Raw genomic sequence first — 22,236 nt, 5'->3', positions numbered from 1 at the left:
CTTTTTCTTTTGAAAGTGGAAATCTTTCACCTAAAATTAATACATACGCAAGTATTGCCCTAATTTGGAGCTCCCTGTTGACTAAAAGGTGTCGGAACGCCCTTCTGTTGCATTCACGCTGATGAATGCCCTACATGGTGTGGCATGGTATGGCTATGTGACACAAATTACGATACAGTGAAAATATTTACTTATACAAGGGACGTAATAAAAATACACCTACTTGTATCTGTTCCAAAAAGATGTTTTAGTGTAGATTTACGTATTTAAAGATGTCTAGTACTACAGTGCTAAAATCAGATTGGTTTTCCAGCCAGCAATATTCCTCGCCCTTCTTTTCTTAAAAAAATTTATACTGTTTATATTACATTGTTGTATAACGTAGACGAAGTCCTCCCCCGCATCTTTTCCCTTCTTCATTCGCTCCAAAAAAATTTTGATGTAGCATGTCTTATCAGCATTAATAATGAAAGACACTTTGTTTCTTCCACAAGTTTAACTTGTGGAAGAAACAAAGTGTCTTTCATTATTAATAGGAGCCCTTCCACCACGTACGTGCTTCAAATTTCGATTTAATGTCTTATCAGTTTTATTCGTCTGTTTATTGAACTCTTTATTCTCTCCCCCCTTTACCTAACATAAAAAGTTAAACTTGGGTACATGCGACGGTGTACTTATTTATCATATTGACGCAGAACGACAAGTTTAAGGAACATTTGACCATTGTATGTCGCAAGTCTTACTCTTTTCTGTATTTATTTTTTGTGAATATACTTTCCTGTATGAAATACTATAGTTAAAGTGTTATTTTAATTACCAGGGGGAGTATTATAAATTTAGTGATGGCAGAATAATTTCAAATAGCTTTATATGTGTAAATCATCTTCTGAAAATAAATAAGATTGAACGTTATCTAGGGCCTAGAGAAAGCAATGAAACATAAAGAGTGCAAAGCAAGTAGAGGTTGGGTAGTATGTCGGAGGAAAGCAATCTGAATACGAAAGAGATGTATTAGAATGGATTGCTTGAGCAGAGGTGTTTTGTTGGTGGTGGAAATTGGTAAGTGCTACCTTGTGATATTAAGACTCGCGAAAGTCGTAATTGTAGCCATGAAATATTAGAAAATATGAGCAGGCTTTTTCGTTGTCTAGATTATTTTACTTGCAATTTTTTCATCATAATGTACATGAAGTGTAGTTATCCGATAATTTTATATTCAAAAGAATCATAGAGCACTGTTTCCCTGCCCATTTCCCTTTTCATTCATCCATATGATGCTAAAACTCTATCAGAATTACGGCGTAGCAGTGTACCGTAGCTTTATATTTGGTAACTTAACCTTAATTCTCCTTTTCCAATTGAAATATATTAATTTAATTCAAACGAGGTAGATTTCCATCTAACGGCTTTCCTTACTCCGTTTAGTAATTCTAAGGATCACGAGGGTAGCACGATCTTTGTTCTGTTCGTACTCGAACTCGTGATATCAATCCGTCTCATTGGGCTTGGATTTTACCCATCAAAAGATTATTCTACCGCTGTCGCTGATTTCTGGACTATAAGATCACAACAGTTTACTTTTGTTCGTAATTCCCGACTCTTAAGTTCATACCAGGCCTTTTTTATCGCTAAATTCCTTTCCTCAATGAAAAGTTTTTTTCTGAGTAATCTAGCGAATCTTTTACCTATCGTGATGTCCGATGCAACTCGTAATGGTTAGTCTCTGTTATTTCTTCTCGAAATTAAACCCTCCGTAGTTTTTTACGTGTTATTTTTGTGTGGCATGGAGATGGTGATTCTTTCGTAAGTCGTTGTGTGACAGCGAGTGAGGCTCTCCAATTTACTGCTTCCACATATCTTTTGTGTCATATATCTTTAGTGTCACTTTAATTGATGACATTGTTCGCGTTTAACGTCATTCATATCAAAGAGGCTTGCTGCCCTTCTTCCGGGTGTTTGTGGCTTCTCGGTTGGCAGCAACCACTCGCCTAGTCGCGTCTTGTACATAGGATTTCGTCTTATATTTAGGCCACCCTGCCCAGGGATAGCTCCTCAGATACTACCGCTGATTATCCATGACTACTTTAACGCAGGTTACACTCGCTCATTTTGTTTGCAGCCTTTCAATTTGGGGTGTAACTAACCCGCCAGCTATAAAATTAATTAATTGATTAACCCTTTCGATGCGAGTATGACTAATTTAATGATTATACATAATGCGCATGTAGCTTATATTTTATCTTCTGCTGAGAAGTTTATAGATTAACTAATAAATAAATAAATTCAATATTAATAACTTAGGGATTGGCCATGTGATTAGAAATTCGAAAATAACTTTTTTAGGTTCTATTGAAAGGTCAGCGTCAACTTTCTCATTTCCAAAATTTTAATGGAAATTTCAAATTTTCCATTGCTTACCTCGTTAATTTTTTTAAACCATTACTTGGAACCATTTAAACATATATTTACGTTATTGATAATACCGTTACGCGAAAAACCTGCTGACATGCCGCCCGGAATTACGCTTGGCCCTGCCGGTGAGGAAGTCTACGTGGCTGTTTGGCCTTTCGCAGTTTTTATTTGCTTCATACGCGTATTTGAAGCTAATTAACTATATTATCACTAGGAATTACATATAATTGAAAAGTGAAGCCAGAAAACTTGAAAAATAATGCTATAAAACGATGGAAACGATGGAATAATGATATAAAATGATGGAATATTTTTTATTAGGATAGGGAGAAACAGGGCCAGTAAATATTTGTGAGATTGCATTATTTGCTGAAAAGAAACCATGGCGACTTTATCTATCGGTGATTTTCCGCGGGAAGTAATTGGCACACAGTTTGTTTAGAGAAAATTGCAATTGCTCGCAAGTAGGAGAAGATCCTTAACAGTGGTTGAAAGAGGCATTTAATTAAAGGTCAGAAAACGAGTATTACATCACCTCAAAAGTACTTTTTAACCGTCGAGGATATACAAGCGGGGGTGCAGCACGAACCATCAGATGTAGTGGACAGTTGAAGAAAAAAAATACGGGAGAAAATTTCATACAAACACGAGATTTAAAATATCCACACAATTCACCCCGTATGTTAAAAATTCTACGTCGATTATTAGTTGTTAGGGACTGCATATCATCTTCAAGTTGTAACGATACAGTTAAAAAAACACCTCTTCCACATATTTTTGACTAAGTTGAAAAACACATTTCGAGTTGTTTCGTGAGTATTTAGAATAACATCTAGTCAATTAAAGATCAGTCAAAGAAATGTACTAAAGCACAAATACCACAAGTATTTTTTGATTGCGAATGTTAATGGATGGTTTTGTATGTGTTTAGAACAAAAATTAAGAAAAGCGAAAATATAGCGCTGAGCCCTAAGTTATACGCCAAATGTAATGTCACGATAATAAAAGCTTAATTTTTTCGAACTTTTCATCTTTAGTAAATTATGTTAGGTATAACCGCTGCCTAATATTCTTCACTAATTTCAATCAAGTTTTATAAGCTGTTTTTTCAGAGGGCTTGAAGTCGAACACATGGATAAGTTGGAAACCCTTGAAATAGGAATTAGTAATGCTTGAGTTAATAAAATTAACAGATCGCAGCGGTAATTAGTAAATAAAAATTCAGATTGCGTGGCATTCATTTGATGTGCTGTCTATATGATCGCCCTTTTTTTGAGCATTGATAACGCAAAAAAATCTGGTTTGTAGACCCCCCAGGCCCTCTCGGTATCCGCCAATTATCACACCCAATTTCTATTGAATTCCCAATTCGTTCATTCGGATTGGATTAACAACACCCGATTGATATATAATTTCGTATTTGATTTCATGTGACAAATTGGGAAAACTTAGCCCCAAAAAAGGGACACCCTATTCCCTATTGTCCTTGTTGTCTAGAAAAACTGAGTATGCTCTATGGCCTTGGCAAAAGAACTCTCACTTTATTTTCTAATTAGATGGTGAATTTATCACTTAGATGGTTAAAACTTATTTTACCGGCTCTGTTATCCTATGTTTTGGTTTAAAACTTTGGCGGCGGCCTTGAGATCTCTCCTTGTCAGAGATCATAGTTGACTTTGAATTATCTGAATTTTGCCTGTTTTTTCATGCCCTAAAAGGAATGATACGCAACGGTATTGAACGATAATTTATTTCACCTTTTTTGTCGTTAGAACGTTTCAATTTGCAGTTTTTTAAATGCTACAAAAATAAATAATATTCCGTTCCATTATAGGACACTTTTAATGTCGGAAAAGCTTCCTTACGAGTGTCCATCTTGGCTGTAATTGATAGGACGGTAGATTTAAGTGCCACAAAGTAAGCTGTACATAGTTCGATGTTAAGACTCAATTTTTTATCTTAATCCTCGTGATTTGTTGATTGCGGTTATCTTGAGTAGGAGGACGATAGCTGTTTGCGCCAGTGAATGTTTGTGGATAGGATGATAGTTTAAGGTATGTTGCCACTCTTACCTTGGAGGAATAGAAGATGGATGGATGGAACACTTGGCGTCGGCGCCATGCAGCTAGCTAATGATCGGCTCCAAGGAGACCATTATTTAACGAACCATCCCACGGACTGTACTTGAAATGCTCTCAGCACAACACCGCGATTGGAATTATGCCGAAAAATCTGGCACACCGAAGCTGATTCAGACACGGACCTTCAGCAGGGAAACCCAATACCTATGTCATCCACAGAAACCTGAACCCTTTTTGATCTGATGCTGCCTTGATTCTCTCGATTGATTGCTTAAGGGAACGCAATCCTCCCTCTCCGCCGGTCTCTTTCCGCAAGGAAATTCTTGTTGAAAAGAAAAGCTAACATCTTGAAATTTTCATTATATTTATGGTATTTTCTTGTCTACAGTTGACTGTCTCAAGTGTGAAAATTTTACCTCCGTATTTTCTCATGTATTTTTAAATTTTAGACATGGGTAAATCTTAACAAAGTTCTCCTTCATGCGCCCTGAAAAATTAAATATGAATACATTAATTTTAAAAGAATTTTCTCTTTGAAAAATGAGAAAATTCTGTCGCGTTAAAGGGATAATGTGACCTCTTAAGTACTGTGTCAAGTTTGATTGAACTCGAATGATAGGCATACAAAAACATCATGGAAATAGATCATTAATTTATGTAATTCTTGAATTATTTCCTTCTCAGTATTTATTGACTCTTTTTTCTTTAATTATCCATTCTTCTCCCATATTTAAAACTGATTGCATACTTTATTTGTATTTCAGGAATTGGTGAAGTATTCAATACGTCTAGGGGAGGACGCCACCGATCTTCAGCGGGCCTTGGAGTTGATGCTAGGAGTTCCTCATCGCTCCGGTGATTTGAAATTCATTTCATCCATCGAAGGCTACCGTGGAAATATCCACAAACTTGGTCGGCTCCTCAGACACGTGAGTGTTTCGCTTTACGTCCTCTCCCTATGTTTTCTCGGATGTGTGGAATGTATGCCACCTTTGCTTTACTACGTCAGCGTAGAAGTGGAAATATTTTCAGTGTCTTTAAAATATGACTTAACGGCTATTTAGAGTTCAATATCTCGTTTTTTCTTTAATATTGTATTTTATTCGTTCTTATTTATTTTTATCAAATGAAAGTTGGTTTGCTGAAGTCTTAAATTAGCTCAGTTTTTTTCAATTAATTTTCATTTTTAGTTATTCATTTATATGGTATTATTTCGATGAACTTAACGTACTTCTTGCGCGATTTTTTTTTTCATCTTTATTTTCCCTCTTAAAACCTACTACCGGCTGCAATATCTTTTTTTACGTTGATGGCATCTATTCAAGGCATAAAGGATACTTGAGGAATTGAAAAAAGCATCGGAATGCTACAGATTTTTTAGTGTTTTTCTTGAAATGTTTTAAACTGTACGATGAGTTATATCTCTGTCATTTAAAAATATATATTTATTCATCTAGTCACATAGCATTTTCCTCTTCTTTGTGCCGTAACTCATTTGCAGGCAATACTCCTAATGATCCAAATTTATGTACTTAAGAATGTCGCCATCATGAAAATGGATTTTTTTATATGGGAGAGTATTTTAAAGCACTGTAAAGATAAATAGTTTCAGATAAGTCATTTTTTCCTTTGAATGGACTGTAAATCTAAACATTATTTGGTAGTCCGTCGATTGACTCTTAATGTTCGACCCTTTGCCTGTTTAGGAAGTCGTTTCCTTCTTCAAACATGTGAATAAACTGAGACCAATATATAAGGGAAACTAAAGCATAAAAATCTTTTTTATCGTAATGTTTCTACTGGTCACAGTCATCTTTCCTCTTACTGAGTGGTTGACGACTATGTATTTGGTCTAAGATTAGTTTTTACAAAGGAATTATTTTGGTAACATTTTATGTCTAAAAAAATCAATAATATTTCACATTCATTTTATGATAACTACATATCTCAAATTTTGCTCAATGCACTGCTTACCTCTCGCATCTATCTTTTGTGGTCCTCATAAATCGCACCTTTCCCCATCTTTACGTATCTATCAAGGTTGGGGGTTATTTTTCTAATAGGAGGTATTTTTAGTACTCACCTACCATAATTTTTAAACGACAACGGTTTTTCGCAGTCCATAAGAGGAGTGAGTTCATCAATTTCGGCGATTTTTTTTATTTTGGAAATTCTCGGTGTTTCCGCTGAGGGGAAGTTTGTAGGGTATTTAACTGGGTTCTTGTATCCTTATGTGATGTTTCCTTAGTGTAATCAACAGCCTTATTCGGGGAATGAAATCTCATATGTTCATTGAGTAAGATACCGAAACGTAGGACGTGGAATAATTAGCCGAGGTGCCAACGTGAGAGACATTCCTTCAACGAAAATAAGGGGAATGGTGATATTTGCCGAGCCGAGCCTTCCCATAGCGACCCGCAGTCGCGTGTCCTTGGCCCACTTTCTCAGGGGTTGACTCGATGACACGTCTTTCCCAGTCATACCCCACCGTTGCGCTGAGGGTGGCCACTAGGTTGACATCGGTGCGAAATGTTCGCGATGGAAGCCCCTAGGTGGCGCCGTCCTCCGCCGGCGGCGTCGAGCGGGCCGACTGACGCGACGCCTGGGGCAACCGTGTTTTTTCCCGCAACTGGACGGCCTCCAGGGAGAAATCGGCTCCTCGATCCCGCCGCACTTCGGAACTGCGTTGCACCATCGTCGTGTTGGAATGCGGGTGGGCGGGACGGGAGGGTGGGTGTGGCGGGGGACCCTGCGTGGAAAGGCGATCCCGCCCCCTTTCCCGTGTGTGAATGTTTTCGGAACTTGTCTCCCCGCTCCTAGTTAAGTTTCGAGAAAGGTTCCGGCGCCTCCTCCGCGTCCGTCCTTGCCTCTCAAACCCCTTTCAGTAAGATTCCATGGAGAGTTCCATGCATAAGTTTCATTTTCGAGTAAATCTAAGGATATGCTCATCATAGTGTGATCTTCCGACTGCTGTTCGAAAAAGTTGTGATTTTCTTTTGAAATCAGTTGTGATTCGAAAGAAAGTTGTGATTTTCATCATGGAATCAGAAAATTCGAAAAAGTGTCATTTTTGTGTTACCTTATCATGAAGTAAGTAAATTTGTTTAGCCTTTATAGACAGTTGTTACCCTTGCGTGTAGATAACTTGAAAAAATGTAATTAAAGTATGGTTATAAAAGGAATTTCGACAAAAGACTGATGTTACAAGAGTCACAAAAAAAGTCCAGAGAAAAATGAAATGATTGTTCCTTAAATATTTGGGAAGTCATTAAGATACTATTCCTATGATGGACTTCAAGATACATCAGTCAGTATTATAAAAATTCCTCTTCAGTCGCCTTAAGAGACTGGAAAAAGCCGCAATTTCAAGGCGTAATAAATGTCCAATTTGCACCTTGCGTCCCAATTTTTTTTTTTTTTAACCTTCAAGCATACCAACTTTAAAAAGCTGTTTTTAACAATATATACTTTCCTGTTGGTTGTTTGTTTTGTGTCGTATAGTCGTGACAGAACATCCTTAAGCGCTCTTGGCCACGCCCACCGCGCCCTTGGCTTTATTGTTCATCGACGTAGAGGTCTTGGACGAGGAGTCCACGCCCTCCCGCTCGAAGGTCCGAGAGCCTCCTACATATTTCCCACCCCGGTCTTACATTCGCTCCCTCTCGCTTCTTTTATCTGCCCTTCCCCGCCGCATTAGACGTCCTCTTCTCTCTAGCCTCCCCCTCCTTTTCGTCAAGGAACTCTGGAATGAATCAGTGGCCCAGGAATACACATCCGACTGGTGTCCCGAAGCCATCTCATCCTCCCGCTCCTTATTCTCCTTTTTTCTCCGGACGTGTCGCCCGCTCCTATTGCCTGCGTTGTCGCCCGACCGCCGAGTGCGTCGGACGAAATATTTTGGTTCCCATGACTGTCCGGCTAGGTGACGTCTGGGTCGCATTTCCCAGCCCGTGTTTTGGAGTGGCTTTTGCCTTATTTCAAAGAAAGAAAGTACTCTTTACTGTAACGTAATTCCATCATAGTGACCAACTTACGTGTTGGCAGATGTGAGGTTTTCTTCTGTCTCTTGGTCACCGATATCTTATTGCTACATTTTTGGAATTTCGCACCTTTAGAAGTGTATTGAAGTTTCATCTCCTGTTCGTGTTTTAGACACTATTATTCATTTGTGCAAATATGTGGATATACTGTAATAAATTCGTGAACAATATTAAGTACTTTGATGTCGGTTTATTGAGGAGAGCAGATTAAACTACGGCTCGCTGCATTAGTGTGTCAATGTTCTAACTGGCCAAATTTTCGTTGGTGACGCTCTGTGGTTAAACTCTGAGTTGAAGTATGAATTAAATGAAGAGTGACTTTCACTCCATTTTGGATTCAATCAAAATAACTAGCCATCGTGTAATACCGAAAACGGAACAAAAAATAGGTTCAGCTCAAAGTCATTCATTTCTTAAACTTGCGTAGTTTCGGTTAGAACCTTGTCAAGAAAATTCAGTGGGGTGATGATGGATAATTGTGTATTACTTTGCTCTAATAGTGTAGTTTCCTTCATCGAAGAAAACGAAAGGCATTGATTGCGATTCGTTACCCACCATTAGTGTATTCATAATACACAAATTATTTGGTTATAGAAATACCGGTTTAGACGAATGGCAAGGGCCAAATTTTATCCTCATTTGAAAAAGGCCAGATTGGCGCCCATGCGATTCCACTCCACGTGACGTCACAGGGACCTAGTTTCTACACGAGAGGATAGGAGTTATTCATCGTCTGAGGTTACCAATGCATGCAAGAGGCACAGAGCTCAGGGGAACATGTCTTAATAATAACCTATTAAAACTGGCTAAATAAACCTTTTTTAAGCCAAGCGCTGCCAGATAGCATGGTACTCAGCTACCCGCTAGCATCCTGCGTCGTATCAGCGCTCAGAGCCTCTCCAAGGTCACCTCACAAGGCGGGAGGGGGAACCAGAAATGCGTCACACGGACTTTTTCCCATCATTCCTACTTACGCGTCGCGTTTTCGCGCGCTTGAAAATGTTCGCTTTTCATTTAATCGCGAAAAATAGATATCGTCATTTAAAAATCTAAAAGCGTGAAATACGTACTCCAGGAGTAATAATCTTTCGATTTAGACAATAAAAAAATAATAGGAAACCACCCTATTCTCTAATCAAAGCTGGCAGCCTGATCGCTTAGTTTGCGTAGAGAGAATATTTTCCTGAGTAGTAGTCTCATCATGTTGCAGCGAAATTTGTTTCGAAATGAATGACACTGAAAGGTGTTTTTCGCTTCCGCGGATCGAATCCTGACCTAAGTGTGGTGTGTTGCGGTCATCATTGCGTCATTACGTCAATCCTCGTAGGTATAGAATACTCTTTCTTTGTAGATGGGAGGTCATCTGAGAGGAAATTGTGCTCAGTACAATACTACACCTCTGCCCTTCCATGTTTCGTGTACTCACCATGACTGAAATTAAATATGTCAATACCTTTATGTATGCTTTGATGTATTCTTACATTTTTCATATGGATATTTTGTAGCTATTACTGTAATATTCACATTCATGCCAATGACCAGCATTTTATAATATTTTTAGTTTACTACATGGAGCAGTACTCTACACTATGTTTTGTGGGTATAACTTGGTGTGTAAATTGTAACGGCCAGTGAATAGTATTTTCATAATTCCAATAGCATAAATCGATTCTATTCATTCGAGCCTGCGTGTGTATGCTTAAAAAATGAATAATGTTACATTCACATTAATTGTCATGAGAAAAAACTCGCGTGTACCGGGAATGAGGCTACGGACCTTCGCCTTTCCAAGCCACTTTGAATTAAACCACGTAATAAAGTTGCACTTGTCTTCGTTATTAGCGTGATACACATGCGTTCGAAAATTGCTAAGCTTTGGCTTTTCATTCTTTTCTATTATCATATCTTCTCGCGAATGCAAAGCGTACTTGTCAATTCAAGGTAAAGCTTCAATTTTACCTGCGTTTAATTTTAAATTTTTCGCATTATCAAAGTCACTGCGCTTTATTTACATTCGAATTTAATTTCTGCCTGCGTGAAATAACTCCTCGTAGTTATTCCTATTTAGATAAATTGTGCAGCATGGTTTCCGAGATTTCCCCAGCGTGGCTGGAAATCCCGGAGATAATGTATACCAATGAAAACAGATCCGCGGTAGCCTACCTACACCCTTATTTAAATTATTTTTCACTTCGTTAGATTTTACACGTTTATTCCATCTGTTATAAATTTAAGCTCATAGTGTGTTGCTTGATCTTTAAATCAATACTTCATAGTCCGGTATCTTTTTCGTTTTGACGGAATTCGTTTCAGCTTTTTGCTGCATGCCTTAGCTTGGCGGCATGTCCGAGATTGTTTTTAGTTCACGAGTTGTAGGCTCTCTTTTGAAGGAGTTAAGTTTGTTTACCTGATAAAATGGAAGAAGTGCGTATTATTTCTGTTGCGCCTTTTTCTTATCTGATGCTGGGGAATCCTCTAATTGGCTTAATTCCGGTATTACACGGAACTAGGCGTGTTAGCATGTTGCTCGATGTAGACGTACGTATACATCTCGCTCCACCTGTTCTAGATTTTATGAAGGCATTCGCTGTGAATGCTGGCTTCTGACACCCTCCTCTCGTATGAACCGTTGAAAAGGAGCCGTTGAGTTTCTTTCTGTAAACAGAAAATCACTCCCTTGTCTCTGTAGATAACCTTATGGCCTTTTGCTGGTAGACTGAGAATGCATTGCCTCCAGCTGTTGACTACAAATCTCATAATGGCATTTATTGTGTTGAGCGCGCATTATATCGGGTGTCAATTTCTGTAAACGTGTCCCGGTAATAATGACACCCTGAAAATCTGATTGATTTTAATGCTGTCGTGTCAAGATGGCATAATACATTCTCTGAATTTTCCTATAGTGAACGAAACCAACGTATCTTTGAGCGGTAATATATGTTGTGACTTATTCCTATATTTGCGATGAAAGCAATTTTGGACATCTCTAAGGATCCCATGTTTTTCTAACTCAGCATCGTTATTTCCTTTGATCTATGTACCTGAAATTTATATGACTTAGTTATTATTTGAAAGCCTCACTAATCTGATGTAGATCGCAATTTCTAACTTTATGAACTGCCTTGGTGATATTTACGCTATTTGAGGCTGTTGTATTTACCATTATTACAAGCTTACATTCGTTATCAGACAGCATGTTCTCGCTTGATTTTTCTTTTTAAAATGGGTCTCTTTCGGTTGGCTTTGGCCACGTTGTGTGCACGATGGAATATATTTTCATGAATGAAATCCACTTTGCGAAGTGGCATTTCACGGGGACGAAGTAAAAATATCCAAGCAGCAATGGATACCGCGCCTTACTTGGCCGATTTCAAACCGTCGAGCGCTCACTCTGACGCTCTGGAATCGAAACTCTTGTGGATACGTGGAGGTCATGAACATTTCGTCGCGGAGCAATCGGCGAAACGCTTTTTCCACATCCTTTGCCGCCAACCAGCGGCATTACGTAAATACTCCTGTGCCCGTTATACACTCACGCTCTCGGACGTAAGTCTCCCATCCGTGCTTATTACCCCGCTCGCCATCCTTTTAACACCCCGCCCCTCTGCGAGTCTCAACCCTGGGCCGGCGTCTTTCGAGCATCTTCGTCGGGGTTGCCTCCCCCTTGCCAACAGCATGACGTCTTTGCATATCGGTCATTGGAAGGGTGGAGGTGGAATCGTGAAGTGTAAGCTAGACTTGAACGTATGACTTGTCCTCCTCGCAGCCGACCCGAAACTTGAAACCATTGGGCATCTGTCCGTGTTCCCTAGAGGACCGATACAAATTTGCTCAGTAGGTCATGTGATTATTCTTACGGAAAGCGCGTAGCGTCTCTTGGGTCAACTTCCCTTGTCAACCTCTCACGCTTCAATGTTTGCCGGAATTTTTTTTCGTGAGTTTTAAAGTTAGTTTTATTGAGCATTTTTTCGGAAGAGAAACCAAACCATTAATGGAGTGAATGTAAATGTCTTGGACTGAATAAAGACATTTGTTTTTTTTTCTGAATTACTAAGTATTTGGTTGCATGCACGATAAAATGATTGGAATCGTTAATGAAAAGTGAACGTAGCTAGATACTAGGTTAAGAAATTCCCTTGGCACCAAAAGCAAACCATTAAAGATGGATTCCATAATTTTTGCTGTTAGCTACCATTGCGTTTCATGTAATATTTAAGCTATCAGCTAGAAGAAAGGAATCAAATTTGTCATTTCTGCGGCAGAGAATATTTAAAGAAAATATAATGACAATTCTCGGGCGATTTCGCCATCATAAATGTTAAATTAACATTAAACCATCGCCTCTACAAATGGGTATTACTTCATTAATTTTAATAATTATACCAAGCTCCCATTTGCGAGATTTTAATCCATGAGTATTGGGAAGAATATGCACATCAAATCACAGGCGCAGCTAGGAATTGAGGCTGGGGGAGGTTTAGGTGCAACTAACACCGGGGTGTGTGGAGGTATGGAATACCCACCAGGATAAGCGGTAGGTGCGAGATGAGATTAATAAATGGGGAATTTTAAGATAAATGGTTCAAAATGGTGAGTTTTACGGCTTTGTTAGGGATATTTGATTAATCCTTGCACTATTCTATAAGTAATATCAATCCAATTAAGTAAAATTGATTAGACTTAAAAATTTCCCTGAACTCTGGGGGGGTTTTATCTTCCAAAACCCCCCCTCGCTGCGCCACTGCGTCAAATGTATGCAAAGCGTGATGAAATTCTGCTATGATTTTGAGAGAAAAAAGTTTATTTTGAACAGAATTAGAATAAAGTCTAATAAAATGATTGACATCGAATGCAAAAAAATAACTAAAAATGCATCTAAAAAGAAAGTGTTTTATTTTTAATACAGTTAATTTTACTTCCCATCTCCTATTTCTGTAAAATCATTTTCAAAAATATTCTCTATACAACTAAGTGAATCATACCACTAGATTTGCTTGGAGTTAAATGGATATTTTTTTCATTCACTCAGAAGGTTAATGTAGAATATCAGCATGAAGAAACTAATGATCTAAATTTTTCATGCCTTCTATATTATCATGTTTTAATGCCCTATATTATTACCTTGTGCACTTGCAATCAAACTCTTAAAGTTATGATTTAATTTATTTCTCTTGACCCATCGCTTGTTTTAATAAGTGAATTTGTGGAAAACTGATATGATTAGGCTTTCTCAATTTCCTCAATATTTTACTCATATGTATAAACATATAGTCTAGACGAAAATATTGGGGAAAGGAGTGCTGAATATGAAATATCCTTTTTCAGGAATGGTTTTCGATCGAAGAAGGAGAGGAAGGTGGTAAAACGAAAGAGCGGTATTTATTTCTCTTCAAAGGGAAAATCCTTGTCTGCAAAGTACGACGCATACAGGACGACCGCTCTGTATTTGTCCTCAAAGAAATCTTAAAGGTAGGTCCAGCCCATTTGTATCTAAATTTCCCCTCTTTGTCGAAATATTCTGCCTCGCTGTTTTTATGGTTTACTTTTTCCACTATTTTTAGCGTATTGCACTCACAATTTGTAAAGCATGTTTCGAATATTTTTTTCGAGTAATGAAACGTTTATCAACCGTCAATGACAGTCGGAAAAGTTTGTTATGAATTGGTCATTTTCAAGTATCGATTGCAAGATCGTCTAGTATAATCCATGACTATTTCAATGGATTAATAGACCATTTTGAACCTATTCGGGGAATTTCATTTCTGTGGCAATGTTGTGGCGAACATCCCGAGGTTCATGTTGTTAGGTTTGCCTACATTTAAGGAGACGATCGTGTTTTACTCCTGAATATAAGCAACCCACAATTTTCACTTGGTCGGAATTGAACGTCTTACTTGTTGTGTGAAAACAAAGTATATATTAGAACCTAGGTTTGACAAGTTTGTAGAATTCCAAATCATATGATCTGGTAATGGTATTACTGGCCAGTTTTGGGTTGATAATTGAATTATTTAAATTCACATGCATAGTTTGGTTTATATATTGCCTATTCATAAATTGGCTAAGAATAAGTTTAATTACTAATTAATGCTTTTTTATTATAGCTACCAGAATTAGAGCTTAAGGATATTCCTGAGGATTCTAAAGCTTTCTGTCTAAGGAGGAATCCAAAAGTTGAAGTGATTAAAGGAGAATTTGAGGCCAACTTTCCTCTATTAGTGAAAGCACGCTCTGATGAAGTGAAAGCTGATTGGCTAACTGAAATCCGCCTGCACGCTAAGGAAGTATTTGGTACTGTGTCTGATTTTAATGGTATTCTTGTTTTAAAATATATCTCGTTCAAATAGGTATTGATCATATAAGAGGCTTCATAAACCTGGTGATCTAAAAAAAAATATTTCCAAAATTTGCAGTGAGGATGTGGTGTTAGGAAAAAAATTATATATTCTTCTTACTTTAACTTTGTGAGATATAAAATAAAGCATTGCTTATTTCAAGTTTATTATAATCATTATTTATTTCTGGGAAAAAAATAGATCATGGTAAATTTTTGAATCTCGGAATCGAATTCTTTTGTTATTAGTATTGGTGCAATAATTTCATTGGACTTTGAATTCCTTCAAAACATATTGTTCTCCAGCCTTCAGCTGGATACTTTTGTCTATGATTTAAATGATGCTTAAACATTTATTTACAGATACCAAAGAAGTTTCACAAGTTGATTCAAAAGTTGTAATAAGTGAGGTTGTTGAAGAAACAAAGAAAGTAGAAAGTGTAAAAGCAGAAAAGAAGGCAGAAGTTGATTCAAAAGTTGTAATAAGTGAGGTTGTTGAAGAAACAAAGAAAGTAGAAGGTGTAAAAGCAGAAAAGAAGGCAGAAGTCCCCACTCCTGCTACTCCTGCAGAACCAGCAAAACCAGCTCCGGCGCCTCAGCCAGAAGCACCACAAGAACCTAAGAAAGAAGTTACCTCAGTTGCCCCACCTCCTACAAAGCAACCTGAAACCCCAGTAGAAGTTCCGGCTAAGCAGCCAAAACTTGAATCCCCTCCTTCTGCAACTGAAGCACCAGCTGCACCAACCACCACCTCTCCTGCCCCTGCAGTTGCTCCTGCGGCACCTCTCCCAGCCACACCAGCATCGGCCCCTGTTACACCACCGGTTGCCCCACAACCTTCAGCTGCACCACAGACAGCCGCTGCTCCTGAGCCAGTGAAGCAAGCTGACTCCACTCCCGAGCCTGTGAAAGAGTCTCAAGACCCAAGTGCAGGTATCAAGAGGAAAGAACCAGAGGCAGAGGACACCCCAGCAAAGAAACAGGAGAGTCCACCAAAAAAATTAGCCAAAGAGGAAACTGAAAGTCCAGTTGGCGGTGACCAAGAACCTGGAGCAATGGATCAGTCCCTGAAAATGAGCAGGAAATCTTCCCGCTCGTCCACAGTGGTTGAAGGTAAGATTATTTCCAAGTGTAGTTTAATTACCTTGATACCAATCATTTACTTAATCATTTGAACCATCATTTCATCCCCTTAAAGTGATTTATTTGAGTCATAGTATCAACTTCATTTACTGTCATAAATAACTAAATAAAGTAGTAAGCCCATGCATTGGCCCCTAAAAGCTAACTTCTAATTTGATTAAATAAATCAATCATTAATTTGCAGTTTTAACTTCCTCTTTACTCCATTATAATTTATTTCCCAAAATGCACTGTAGAATTGTATCTACATCTTATTCCTCAAAACAATGAAAATTTCATTTTTCTTCAAGTAATTATTTTTCTTCCTATTTTACAAGCTAAGAATTTTTGTTGTATATTCCTGGAATATCAGTGCATTATGGTTTCAGTATATTTTAGGTCTTATGATATTTTCACTTTTTGTAGCAATAATTTTTCTCTTTAGATGTTTTCAGTTGGTGTCCTTTGTTAGCTGATGTGAAATTGGTGCATTTAATGATTAGCTTTGCCTTGCTTTTTGTAATGATTTGTGTCATTTTCTTTTTTGGCATAATTTATGATATTGCTGTTTATATTTCACCATCAGTAGACATTTCATTTTAGCTCAATTGTGTTAATTATTTGAAATAATTAGAAAAGTTTTTGTAGTTTCTGGTTTCAGTAGTCTTTTTTATATTAATTTTTTCAATTTTTTTTATATAATTTTACTTTAAAATAATGTCGACTTCTATTATTACCTTTTTTAATTTATGCCTGGTTTTAGTTTTTTTTGCATTTCAAATTAGCATTCTCCAATCTTTGATTTTATAATACTTTTACTGTGTCCATTCAAATGAAATTGTTTTTTGGAGGATCATATTAGTGTCTTTTTGTAATTTTTACTGCCTTATTTCTTTGTCTATGAGTGACAAAAGAGTTTTAAAGTAATTATCTCATTTACCAGTAGTATACTAGTTAATATTTTCTAGCAAATGAGCGAGCAGTCAGTCATTTCATTCAAAAAGAACTTTTAAATGTGTGTTCATTAACTTTTCCATATTCTGTATTTTGTTTTCTCAGGAATTTTTAAAGTGTTTGTGTAAATCAGTGATATTTTATGCATTTTAGTCATAGGAACGCTGTGACACTTAAGATCATGCTTCACCCAACTTCATAGCCTCATCTTTTGAAAATCTTTATCCACTTGCCTATTATTTACCTAATAGATAAAATCATTAAAATATTAACCACTCTGTTAAATTAGTCAATAAAGTAATAACCATATATCCTAAGTCTTATGCATTAGTAGAACTTTCTTGTAGTTCATTATTAACTAAACTCTTTGTAGACTTATTGACTAATAAATTCTTAATGCAAACTGAAAGTTGTATTTTCATAATTTTATAAAAATCCTTTTGTTAATCTCCCTTATTTTAGTCATAATTTTAAATCACACTCCAATCATTAATATCATCTCCTCAAAATTGCCTTGTGCAATCTCCATTTACCTATGCTACCACTACTATCAAAATATTATGTCCCAGAATACCAGTCAATATCTGCCAGCTATGCAGCAAGCACTCAGGAGGAAGTGTATGTGGAATCCTCATCTTCGGCATCTGCAAGAAGGTCTTCATCCTTACGCACATCGTCGGTCAGATTTGAAAGTGATGGGATAGCCACATCAGAAAATGGTGCCCTTAGAATTGAAGAAATACCTTCTTCCCCTAAACTTATTAGGGGTAGTAGCACTGGCTCTGATAAAAAGCCTGTCTTTATGAGGACCATCGAGGGCTTCAGTTGCGAGCGTGAGTACAATAGATTGTTCCTCTAGGCAGTATTTTTTTATCACTTACTAGTGCAAGTACCATGAAAAATATGCAAGCATCATTAATGGGAACTGAGAATAATGAATGCTAAGTACATAATAAAATAGTAATTTTCAGTATAAAACAGCATATATATGTGTTTAAACCTAGTTGGCTATTAATAATATTGATGTTGATATTAATTTGAGGAGCTTGCTTGGTGAAAATCAGGGTTTACCTGCTTAATGTTTGTGTAATTCATGATGAACTTATAGTTCATTCCCTCTAAATTATTTTTAATGAATAAATAATTATCATACTAGTAGTAAATGTTTCTAAAGGACTGTGGAAATCAGCATAATTTCTCTAAAATGTGATTGACAGCAATTTTCTTTTATTAAAAATATACCATTCATGATTACAGTTTTCCATCAGTTCTCAAATGTTCTTAAATTGTTATTCAAGGTGAATTTTCAGTGAACCTCTATACTAAAAATAATTTAATTTCGACCTGTTATGTAAATTTGACAATTAAATCAAAAAGCACCTCGGAAGCCTGTTTCATGAAATACTGGATCCAGCCTTAAGTTCAGGCTACTGACTTAATTGATAGCCTCCCCACACCATGTAAAATGGAGCCTATATTCTTATCAAGAAGCATAAAAGCCATTATTCTTGCTGGGATACATGGTCTCATAATCGGTTCAAGACTTCCTAGAGGGTTTGATACTTGGTCCTTGGTGGAACTAGGATCCAAACAATCAAGTTTGCTCATATCATTGCTTTTTGCTAATTTAGAAATGCGATAGTCTGTTGTTTTAATAAGAACTTCCTAGGGGCCATGCTAACTAACTTTCCAGATGTTCAAATGTGATATGTCCCAGGATCATTGGCATCATTCTTAAGTTAGATCATGGATATACTTACCTAAATCCTCTCTCTTGTTAAAGGTCTAGTATAATTTGAAACAGGCTAAAGTGCATGGGTAAATGTATCATTTCCCATTTATATGTTTCTCGTAGGGAACAAATTCAAATATGACTTTGTAGAATTTTTATTCCATGAGTAGTCGATAAGGGTAGTCTTCCCTTTATAGTGACTATTCTCTCACTATTTTCCACTGCCCTTAGCACCATAAAAATAATGGGGATCAAAACTATAATATTTCATGAGCAAAATGTTTTTAATTAAGTTCATTTTAATGATACTCGCTCTAAATGGGACTCATCCATATCACTTTCTCCTAATATGATGTTAATAATGAACAAACTTCACAAATAGGAAAATTACCCATGCCTTACTGAAATGAAGCCACCATTATATCACGAAGTGCCACCAATATATTCTTCAATAGAGCCATTCAGCACAATTACGTGTAATATGAATTTGAAATATATTGTACACATTATTGTGAAGTCTCAGGTTCCAGTGTCATGATTCTTTATCATTGTTGCTGAATACATGAAACGAAGAAAACATGTAAAATACAGATTTCCATTTCAAAAATTTCCTTTTTCGTGGATGTTCATTAGCATTTCATTCATTTTGTATGCTAAAAGTTAAGAAAAATGTTCGATACCAATCCACTTTTGTCTTCTTGCTGAAGGTTAAATTGACTCCAAATTTTTTTAAAGGACCATTGTTGTACGATTGCCATTGCTTGGTTCATACCCAGCATATTTAGCTGGTATAGTTGAGCACTGATTACACTTGATAATGGAAGGAGAAGCTCAAATGGCTGATGAAAAGGACATACAATGCATTCATGATTGCTAAATGATTAGCTAAATTATTGGCCTCTATTTCTATGTCATGCTTTGTCTTTTATGTGCCTGTACCACGGAAATATGTACTCATTGTTTCTTGCAATATCATTTGCCAGCCAATCATTTTTTTAAAGGCATTTCTTTATAAACATTCCTATGTTTAAACATTTTTTATCATAATAATTCTGTTGATTATGTACATTAAATATCCTCCAGTATGTGGGGACTCTTGAATTCAGACTCTACTTACACCTACTAGTTATGTTTTATTAGCAGCAAATGTTTTAAGTCATGATAGCTATCATTTAAGTATAATTTTTGAAATTATACTATGTCGATTGGAAAAATGTGCATTATCCTTATAATTTCAATCTCTTATCATGGTTGCTGACTCAAATTGCGTATAGGTATATTATCTTCCTCCTTTAACCACTAGTTCTCATTTTTCCCTTCAGAGGCAGTAGGATATCATTTTTCTCTTCAACTTGGCAAGTTAAGAGCAGACCAACACAAATTTCAAATATACAGTGCTGGGTTAAGGAGAGGAAGTGGGGGGGGGGGGGGGAGTCAGCCACTTCCTTTATCCTCCGTAATTTTGGTGGAAATTGAAAATATGGTAATCTTTAAGATGGCTCTTCTATGAAAGTATTTATTTCAACAGCTTAACCAGCAATTTTAAAAATAACCGATGAATATTTATAAAGCCATTTGTTTACAAAGCCGCATATCAGGACTCATTGGGATGCATTATCCTTGTGAAGTATTGCAAATGTACCACGAAGGCACTGCAGAAAACAATGAGCCAACCTCTCAAAGTCCTTGAGGCAAAATATGGCAATTTTGTTGCCCGGAACGTGGTCATATGTTTCTAGAGTTAGCATGAGTTGTGAATGTGAATTTAGGGAAGATTAGTAAAGGAAAAAATCAACATTTTGTATGGTAGGTTTGATTCTTTTAGAATATATTAGGTGAAAGATGGTCCTTTGTATTCATTCATTGCATTTTAATTTAAAACCTTATTTTTTCAATTTATAATGTCTGATGCAAGGATCTCTCCTTGGTAGTATTTTATAACTTAGCTGAAAGTTCTTGCATTGCATTTGATGAATTTATAAAAAATTGAATTAGGTACATTCTACAATCAGGATTAACCACTAGCATCATCATCATCATTGTAAAAATAAGTAGTACATATTCCAAACTTCAATTTATTACCTAAAAAAAAGGCAAGGGTCTGTCATCCATTGATCAGGAGAATTCTTCAAGAAATATTTTAAGTTAGCTTCACATACATTTTATGAATATCATTGTATTATTAATTATTTCCTCATTTATTAGCAAGAATTCTCAAGTTTTCCACTGAGCTATAGTGTTTTCTGCCACTGACTTTTTGCTCTCCAATTCATATTGAAGGGGATTAGACTTATGATACCTCAGTAGAAGACTCAATTTCAACTTTATAGGGAACCAAAGAAATGTCTTTCATTGCTTCTAAAAACTTTCTGGGAGCTAGTTCTCCTCCATCATCAGGGCTGGGAATTGGTGAGATAATTAAGGAATCCTATGCTACATATTTCTTAATTCATAGCCTGGGTGTATTTTTAGACCCACTGTATATCTTTTTCTCATGTTACTCATTGATTATATAAATTTATTATGTTGGGAATATTTCATAATGCTACTACTGTAAGATTTCGACTTCAAGGAATGGGTTTGGGGAAGATACGGTAAGAGAACAAGTCAGGAGTTTGGTTCAAATTATTCAATTGAGTGAATGGAGTACGCTGAAATCACGGAATACAACTGTACCTGCAGATTCACTTTCCTCCCCCAACTCCTCATTGATGTGCTCTTATTACAGCCTGTCCTCCACAAGGGAAATTCTTACGACTCTTGGGGATGATCCCCCCCCCTCTTCCATGCTCACCTCTCGAGACAACAAATATGTCAACACACCCATTCTCTGGTCGCCTCAAGCTGGAGACCTGATATGCTATCACAGATCGAATGCAAAGGGCCTACGAGAGAGTCTTGGTTTAGACGCTTAACACTACCTTCTTATCAGTAGTTACTCTTTTACACTCATGATGGTAACTAGCAATAGTGTAATTAATTCTACAATCAGGGTTAACCACTATCATCATCATCATTGTAAAAATAAGTAGTATGTATTCCAAACTTCAAGCATTTGTAGTATGTTTTTCTTCATAAAAAAATGAGGGAAACGGTCAAACACTGGCCTTGAATGAGATACATTGATTGTATTGTCCTATTTTTTGTGTTTTTCTTAACTCAGTTGGCATTAATAGATTAAATTTGACATTTGAGCATTTTCCAATTCATAAATACATTTTGTTTTCAAACAAAAAAGGAGTAAACAATAAACATGGCAGAATTAATGCAAATACTTGAAGTTCAGTACAATACCTTTTTTTGTGCTTATAGTAGGTACATATTTCCCCTACCTAGGAATAACATTACGGTCATTATGCTGGTTGGGAAAATTATTTTAGATCAATGTTTGAACATTTCATTACCCATGTATTTTCCCCTTCATATATTTTACAAGTACCTTGTACCACATATGATTCCAGTTTTTGCATTTAAGTGATAGAGAACATTTGTGAATATATTCATCTTTTACTGTTATTCTTGTGATGGAGCACTTTCATTCTCCGTGTACAACATTGTCAT

The 22,236-nt window shown here is 36.7% G+C and overlaps 1 protein-coding gene across 7 annotated transcripts in view; it reads left to right on the top strand.

Moving 5' to 3' along the window:
• Nucleotides 1-22,236, top strand: part of LOC124162716 (obscurin) — a 260,560-nt gene that overhangs the window by 174,218 nt on the left and 64,106 nt on the right. For 6 of the 7 annotated variants that reach the window (XM_046539364.1, XM_046539373.1, XM_046539331.1 and 3 more), the window contains 5 exons: nt 5,258-5,422; nt 13,859-14,002; nt 14,638-14,824; nt 15,231-15,980; nt 17,513-17,776. In XM_046539364.1, the coding sequence (XP_046395320.1) occupies nt 5,258-5,422; nt 13,859-14,002; nt 14,638-14,824; nt 15,231-15,980; nt 17,513-17,776 (1,510 nt within the window). The remainder of the gene's footprint in view (nt 1-5,257; nt 5,423-13,858; nt 14,003-14,637; nt 14,825-15,230; nt 15,981-17,512; nt 17,777-22,236) is intronic. The other variant, XM_046539340.1, reaches the window with a different exon arrangement.

This window comes from Ischnura elegans, chromosome 1 (genome assembly GCF_921293095.1).
Source record: "Ischnura elegans chromosome 1, ioIscEleg1.1, whole genome shotgun sequence".
In the NCBI taxonomy this organism is placed as follows: domain Eukaryota; kingdom Metazoa; phylum Arthropoda; class Insecta; order Odonata; family Coenagrionidae; genus Ischnura; species Ischnura elegans.
Note: the sequence above shows the minus strand (reverse complement) of the source record. Positions and strands in the feature narration are given on the sequence as shown.